Source organism: Mus pahari, chromosome 2 (assembly GCF_900095145.1).
Source record: "Mus pahari chromosome 2, PAHARI_EIJ_v1.1, whole genome shotgun sequence".
Lineage (NCBI taxonomy): Eukaryota > Metazoa > Chordata > Mammalia > Rodentia > Muridae > Mus > Mus pahari.
Genome location: NC_034591.1, coordinates 42144242 through 42152536, shown reverse-complemented (window position 1 = coordinate 42152536; position 8295 = coordinate 42144242). Strand labels below are relative to the sequence as shown.

Below are 8295 nucleotides of genomic sequence, written 5' to 3'. Positions count from 1 at the left end.
ACACACACACACACACACACACACACACACACACACACACACACACAGGCTCAAACCATGTGTTCTGTATCTTAGGACATCCAGCAAGAAGATTATCCCATAGGTAATGCCTCAATCTTGGTCTAGATCTCTGAGCAATAATTAATTTTATAACTTAACCAGTCTGCAGTGTTAACAGCAATGGAAAGAACACTAAAATATTATCAGTTCATTATATCTTTCAGTTGATGACATTCATTCTAAACAGATAATATGTGGAAATTAATAAAATACCTGTAAATTAATCACATTGTTTTCTGTGATAGTCAACTTTTAAATCATGTTCTCTCCCAAATCAGAGGTTTTGATGTTAGCATCACTTGTGAATTTACTTTTCTATTGCTGCAATAAAACACCTCGACCAAGGTAACTTATAGAAGGAGGGATTTATTTAGGTTTACGGTTCCAGAGGAGATGAATCCATCACCATAATGGTTGGGATATGCAACAGCAAAGGCTCACTCTGGCTAGAGCAGCAAGCTGAGAACTACTGTCTTCAACCACAAACAGGAAGCAGAGAGTGAACCGGGAATGGAGCATGGCTTCTGAAACTTCAAACTCCAGCACCCTGTACCTCACTCCACCCCACCCCCACAGTGGCCTGCTTCATCCAGCAAAGCCACACCTCTTAAATCTATGCAAACAGCACCACCAATTAAGGACCAAGTATTCAAATGCCTGAGCAGATGAGGGCCCTGTCATTCAGGCCACCACACTATCAACAGGTACCATTAATTCAAACAATGGTGCTAGCCATAATAACACCCTTTGAGAGCCTATGGACCATTGTGTGGGTTTCTCAGACATAGATTCAGGGCCTGACTTCCTAAAGTTGAGGGTTGTATGATAAAGTTGCCACATTTGACTGAAAAAAAAAATAAGCCACGGTTAATGCATCATTTTCTTCCTATTCAGAAGAATAATTTAAGATCAATCTTAAGAATTAATGAGCCTTCAAAATTATCTGACAAATCTTTTGTGAAATGAGGTTGGAAATGAATTAATGGGCAAAATGCTTTTGAGAAAATAAAATTACCATCAAGAGCATCAATTATTTTGAATTCATGTGCTTTAAAATCATGTGTAGTTGTAAACCAATTAGTTTTTTTCTACAGCAAACACAGATTTGAAGTAATAATAATAACACTATTGTGAGATGATTAGATAAGTTTTTCATGGTTGTTAGCTATTTTCTTCTTGATCATCATTCCTATTGGCTAATTATCTATGATTTTCACTTATAGAAAACCAGACTTAGCACGAACACATAATGCATTTTAAAGTGAACCCAAGCAGGTATTGGCTAAGTAATACATCAACTCATTTTACAAACTCTTGGGAGCAGACTTTTATTCACATTCTTCCTACCGATGACATAAATCTCTCAGGCCCGCTAAAGGGCCAGGTGCCCAGTGAAAGCCTTTTACAAGATCTGCTCCACAGCCTGCAGTCTCAGACATAAAAATGAACACCAGAGAAGAACACTTGTTACGACTGAAACCGTAGTGTAGCTTTATTACTATTTCCAAAGACATTACTCCTTTTTACTCCGGGATTACATTAGCTGTCTCACCTGGCATTATCAAAACCCCTGCATAAATGAGGCTAGCTCCAATCCAGTAATTGTGTCCTACTTCCAAATGGAAAAAGAAGTAAGGTATCTATGCATCTTTGCTAAGTTCTGGGCTCTACTCTTTACACACTTTTCAGAGTTTGTTGATACTCCAGGGAACTGCAGGTACAAGACATGGACAAAAAGGTCCCCCCCAAGGTGGAGGTCAGCGATTGCGAGCCAGTGAGTTGTCACAGCTGCTTGCTTGAACTTTGCTTCCCATTGATGACTCTCACTTGAGAAATGTCCATATCCCTCAGATATTCACCTTTTCAATCAAAGTGTCCAGCAATCTGGGGGATGGCAGCAATCTATTGCATTTACTGGAAAGCAAATTACCACCCATGTGTCATTTGCCCATACAATTTATACCTCAGCAAAGCAGAGTGGCTGGCCTTAGAGCAATCAGGAGTAAAGTAGACTCAAGCAGTTTCTTCACACAATCAAAAAAATTCTAAATGAACTTTAATTCAGTTCCACAGAGATGAATGTATCAGAAGATGATTATATGCGGGGGCTATCTCCTTATAAATTCATACTTGACATCCCGTACATCAAATAAATTCATAGCTGGTATCAAATATATAATAGCTGATCAGTGACTTCATGTAGGTTATGCTTCAACTGGACAAAAATAAGGCTCTGACAAGCTTCCTGCCTGAAGGCACAAATCACCTTACATTACGTTTTCATCAAACCCGCCAACTACAATCAGAGGTGTAAAGAATCTTCCAGCCTCATAAAAAACTTACAGACATCAAAGATTTCTCTCTGCTGGGTGACTCCTGATTTTTGTGATTTACAGTGAATAAAGGGATAACTCAATGACTTTTTACTCTAAGAACCAAGTCTAAATTTATGACATTTCTCACAGTTAATCTGTGTGATTTGTGTGTGAAGACAGTCGTGGATGCATCTAACTAAAAGTAACAGTTAGAAAGTCCGTGAAAGACTACACTCAAGTCCCTGGAAGCTTTGAAGGAAGGGAGCGAGATATTTTTGAAGAAAGTATTGCATAATGTTGAACCTATTCAAAAAAATAATAATGCCACAAAAGAGGCATGTCTGATCGTTTAAATTCACATGAGAAGACACAGTGAGCTAATGCTGCATTTGCCATTGTTCTGCTACCCCTTTTCTTCCTACCTACCCCTTTTGGGGGTGAGCATCCTCTGAATTACTTAACACTTCACTTAAATTTTTAAATATTTTCATCCTAAAGAGACATTTTAAAGTTCAGTTACGACGTTTTATTATCTCTCAAGTTTGCATGTCTTGATATTTTTTTCATCTGCACCTGGAGCGTTCACAGATAAGGCGTCTCAGCAGCAGGTCTAATTGGAAATAAATGAGCTCCCAGTCTTATCTCTTACTGCTTTTGTATTTAGGTTAGTTGCCAGGATGTCCTGTACACTGCCACTGCTAACCAGTTTAGTGGGCTTACCTCACTGAATAGGGAATAAATCACTGCTCATATAACTAAATAATTCTGCCTCTGAATGTAGGATTCTTTACATGAGCGTGCATGCGTGCGTGCATGCATACACACTCACACACACACACACACACACACACACACATCTTATGAAATTTAAGGACAGAGTATATTAGCATGCAGATATAACATGGTTAGTCTTTGGTGAGTTTGCTTGCATTTGTTCTCCACACTGGCATGATGAGACTTCTGTGTATCTTTACACATCTTAAAATACCAGGAGGAAATAGTATTTTACAGAATAAAAAAATCAATCAGCCAGATGAGTATGACCTTTTGTTGTGAAACCTAAGTACTTCAGTTGAAAGGTAAATAAACACCGGCCCTTGTCTTCTGAACTCTGTACTGTCAAGCATAAGGTTGACCTACTAAGGCAACAGCCACCCTCTGCACGTTAGCCCAGGAAACTATTCTATCTCCACCTCAGAGCAGATATCAGTATCTTAGGGGTAATCAGCAAGGTCTTCTTTTAAAAGATAAATCTGAAGAACAGAAAGAAACTGACAAGAGGTGTGTGTTTTCCTGCCGTGCCACATCCTCCGCTCAGTCCGCCCCAAAGACACAGCAGAAGAAAGGAGAAAAGGAGAAAACAGTGAATGAAGCCAAAAACGTTAAGAAACCTGAGTTCTCTGGACTTCACTTCAGGGAAAGCCTGAATAAAACTACTGCAGAAAACTTACCTGAGGCCATTTCTATTTCAGTGGGTGGACTGGCTCCTTCGTAAGCAGAAGAGGAGAAAACTACCAGGGTAATTAAGATCTTGGGTTTCCTGTCACAAAGGTAAACTGGCGTAGATAAAATGAGAGTGAGGGATGGGTTTGGTAATGGAAGAACGAGATTCCAAAGGTTGTGCCTAAGGCAGTCTGAAGGCAATTTTGAGCTGGCCGGACCTGTGACAGCCATCGACAGGGAACACATACATGAGGGAGTTGCTGGAGGCCACATGAGATCATCAGTTAAAGCAAAGGACTCAGACTTTCCTCCTACCTCTGCTCTGTGTTTTGTTGCTGTCCCTGTTTCTTTCCCCATCATGATCCCTTCTAAAGGATGCTGAGTTGCAGGCCCAGGACTTAAGGACAATGTCCCGCTCAAGTGAGTGGTTAAGATATGTGGCCCTCTTCTTTATTTACTTATTTATCAGTCATATGAACTTTTATTTTTTAACCTTATTCACTCCCAAATCCCAATCTTCACTGACTTAGTGTTCTATTGCTGTGAAGAAACACTATGGCCAAGGCAGCTTATAAAGGTATTTACATGGGGGGGGGGGTTGCTTAGAGCTTCAGAGGGTTAGTCCATGTTTGTCATGATGGAGGAGAATGGTGGCAGGCAGACAGGCAGGCAGACAGACATGGTATCTGAGCAGTAGCTGAGATCTTACATCATGATCTACAGGCAGCAGGCAGATAGAGAAAGACTGGGCCTGGTGTGGGTTTTGAAACTTCAAAGTCCCCCTTTGTGACACACCTCCTCCAACAAGGTCATACCTCATCATCTTTCCCAACCAGTTCTACCAACTGGGGACTATGCATTCAAACACATGAGCCTATGGAGGCTGTAATGGTTTGTATATGCTTGGCCCAGGGAGTGGTACTGTTAGAAGGTGTGGCCTTGCTGGAGTAGGTGTGTCACCGTGGGTGTGGGCTTTAAGACCCTCATCCTAGTTGCCCGGAAGTCAGTATTCTTCTAGCAGCCTTCAGATGAAGATCCCCCTGCACATGCCTGCCTGGATGCTGCCATGTTCCTTTCTTGATAATGGACTGAACCTCTGAATCCGTAAGCCAGCCCCAATTGGATGTTGTCCTTATAAGAGTTGCCTTGGTCATGGTGTCTGTTCACAGCAGTAAAGCCCTAACTGAGGCAGGGGCCATTCTCATGCAAAACACCACATTCACAATCTTGGATTACAAAATGACAGGCACAGTGTGCTTCCTGTCAGGGCTTTTCTGAATCTAAGAATTTGGTGGTGGGGAGGGGGGTGGTAAAATTCAGAACCAGCAAAGGACTCGAATCACATCATCACGGAGAATCAAAGAGGTTCTTTAGGACTTGGTATTTTCCCTCCTCACCTCTTCACACACAGACTAAATACTATCCTAACCAGAATACACACATCCACAGAAGGGAACGAAGAGAAGAACACACGTAAGTGCAGCCACCTTGGCAAAAAAAAAAAAAAAAAAAAAAAAAAAAAAAAAAAAAAAAAAAAAATGTCGTAAGCTGAGTCATATGTGCCACACAGGAGAACTGGACTTAATATAACCTGATTAACACACCCCAGGGAATAATCAAAGATGAAACACAATGAAGTAGAGAAGAGAAAGCACCCACCCGCGGTAAAGAGAGGAAATGCAGTAAGAAATTAATAGAAGTAAGGAACACTTATGGGGCACCAGCATGTGTTATAGGTACAGATTTAGAAGACAAGACTGAAGAACTGTCCTTGAAACAAATTCTTCCTGAAAGCACATGAAGAGACAGATAATAGCTCAGCAGGCAAAAGCACTGGCCACTGAGCCTGAGTTCGATCCCTGGAAAAGTAGAGAGAGACAGCTCATAAAAGTTGCTCTTTGACCCTCTCGAGTATGGGATGTCCTGTGGGCCCCTACCATTCACTCACACACAAACACACCACCACCACCACCACCACCACCACCAGCATCAAATTACAGGACCAGCAAAGTGGCCCAGCAGATACAAGCACTGGGAGTCTGAGTTCCATTCCTGGAGCCCATGTAGAGGGAGAAAGGGAGAACCAACTCCTGATGTCCTCTGAGCTCTAGAGATGCGTGTGGGCAAGGGCATGCCCCTCCCCGCATACACATACACAAATGAACATAAAAACAAACAGAAACAGAAAGATCAAAATCCAGTCAACAGAAAAAGGAAGGGGGAAAAAATTAGGAGAAAAACACTTCAAGAAGTGTTGCACAACAGACTGTTGTGGCAGAGAAGGCCTGCTACCCCGGCTTTCTAGAAGTTGATGCAGGAGGATTATAAGTTAGGCTGAGATTCGATCTTGAAATCAATAACTGTTATAAGACAATAAACATCGCTGCAGATGTTAAACCAGTGGTGACTGAAACATTGCATATATTAAGATTAACTTTCAAGGTTACAGAACATTCGTGCCCTACAATGAAAAATGCCAAACTATGGTTTTGATGAAATAAAAGGAAAGTATACTAAACAAGATAGGACAGGAAGAATAAAGCCCCAAAGCTGCCTGCACGCTCTTACTGAGCTGTGACACTCATCGTCTTCCTGCTGGAGTTTGAACACTTGGTTCTCAGACCTTTGACCTCAGACAGAGCCACACCCTTGACTTTTCCTGGTCTCTGCTTAAGTGTTTGTGGAACTTGTAAACAGTGTAACACGATTTGAAGACTGTGATTCTTGTCTATGTTCAACCTCCATTCTTCAGTTAAACCATATGAAGTTGCAAATATTTTTAGTTCACAATGGCTACAAATCAGCAGTCATGTTTAATTTAGATCAATAGAAAGGACGGAATAGGGATAGCCGTGGCGTGCGTAGCTACTTCAAAGACTTGCCGAAGACAATTCGGAATAAATCCACTCTCTCAAGATTCACTGAGAAACATCGACGTGTGTAGACTTGAGTTCCAATGACTATTTCAAGGTTAAAGACAGCAAGTTCAAAGACTTGGGCCACCAACCCTGCTTCCATAGCTTGTGGGCTTCTTCTTCACTGTTACTAGGTCAGTGAGTGTTTATCACAATGTTTAAATGAACAAGTAAAGTGTCATCGTTACTGGAACACTTCTTGAAGTTCAGAATGTAATCGACACAAGGCAAATCCAGAAAAAGAAACCATCCAGTCACTTTTGAACCTCAAGACCATGTCTTCTGGTTTCTTTCCAGTTCTCTCCTGCAAAATCGAAGTTCTACCCAACGTGTTCACAGAGAACTTAGTTGGAACCACGTTAACTTGAATTTCCCCCTTATAACTCAACATCTTGGAGATACTCGTAAGCTCTTCCTGCAAGCACCCTCATTATCTTTGATACCACAGCTTACAGCGTTAGGCACGCCTCATGGCGTCTCTTTGCACCCAGCTGATACTGTCAGTATTGACTGATGGAATGAAACAGTCATTGAGCTTCCTAACGATGAAGCAGAAAGCGTAAAGGCAAAATTATATTTTCAGTTGTTACACTGACTATATATTTTTTTCTTAAATAAATGGAAAGCCAGGAAAAACAGAACGGTTTAGGAGCCTTTGGTTAATAGGTAAAAGAACTGACCTCAGAATGGTAGGTAGAAGAGAGGGGGGAAAAAGGGATCCTTAGTGAATGAAGCTATTTCCAACTCAATTTTGAACCTGCACGTACTAAATGAAAATGTCGGCTTGCAGCAATAAAAAGATGCAATCTTCGTTCAAAGGGATTTGATAGCCATAAAGGCTGGAGAATGGCGGCCCAACCCATTTTACTTATCTTGAGCATACTGCTTGAAACGACAGCTTGCGTAGGACCTTTACCTTGACAGTGAAGCGTTTCTTCTTTGGTGGGCTCCATACCGTGCCCGTTGAATGAATGAAGGCCCGCAAAGGCCTTAAGGAGGTCACCAGCACATAAGCCTTAAGAATCACAGATAGCTCTTCTGCTCTAAAGACTGTTTCATGCGGGGCAACGACTGTAGTCAGATTCCTACAGGAAAAAAAAAAAAAACAAAAAAACACAGCGCTGCATTTAAAATTGAATATGCAATGGGCGTATGTCCTAAAGCTTGATAAATTCTTGCATCCCCCCCCCCCCTTGGTCAGTGGGTTTCCTGAAACAACTGCAACGTTTGGATTTTTCTCTCGCCACCAGGGGGTGCACGAGCGCAAAGACACGCCATCAATGTCTTTGTAGAGTTCTTTACACTGGAAGACTGAATCAAAGGATCCTCCCACTCCTCAAAGGAAAACAGTACTTAAAATAATGTTTAAAGATTTCTGACAATTAATTTAGTCACACGCTCCGTGACTTCAGTTTCATGGGACTTTTGAGCAGAAGTGAATGCATGAATTTGGGTGAGAAACTCCTCCTCCTCCTTCTCCCCTGCTTTCTTAGATGTTCTCTTCAGTTTGTGCAAACATTGAATTATTTTACAGCAGACAGGCCACCAAGAAAATTCTTGAA

General features: G+C 41.5%; 1 protein-coding gene across 1 annotated transcript in view; it reads right to left on the bottom strand.

The window, feature by feature from the left end:
• The window catches only part of Cped1 (cadherin like and PC-esterase domain containing 1), a 259149-nt gene that overhangs the window by 146048 nt on the left and 104806 nt on the right, over positions 1–8295 (bottom strand). The window contains exon 6 of the mRNA XM_021190377.2: positions 7650–7818. Coding sequence (XP_021046036.1) covers positions 7650–7818 — 169 coding nt within the window. The remainder of the gene's footprint in view (positions 1–7649; positions 7819–8295) is intronic.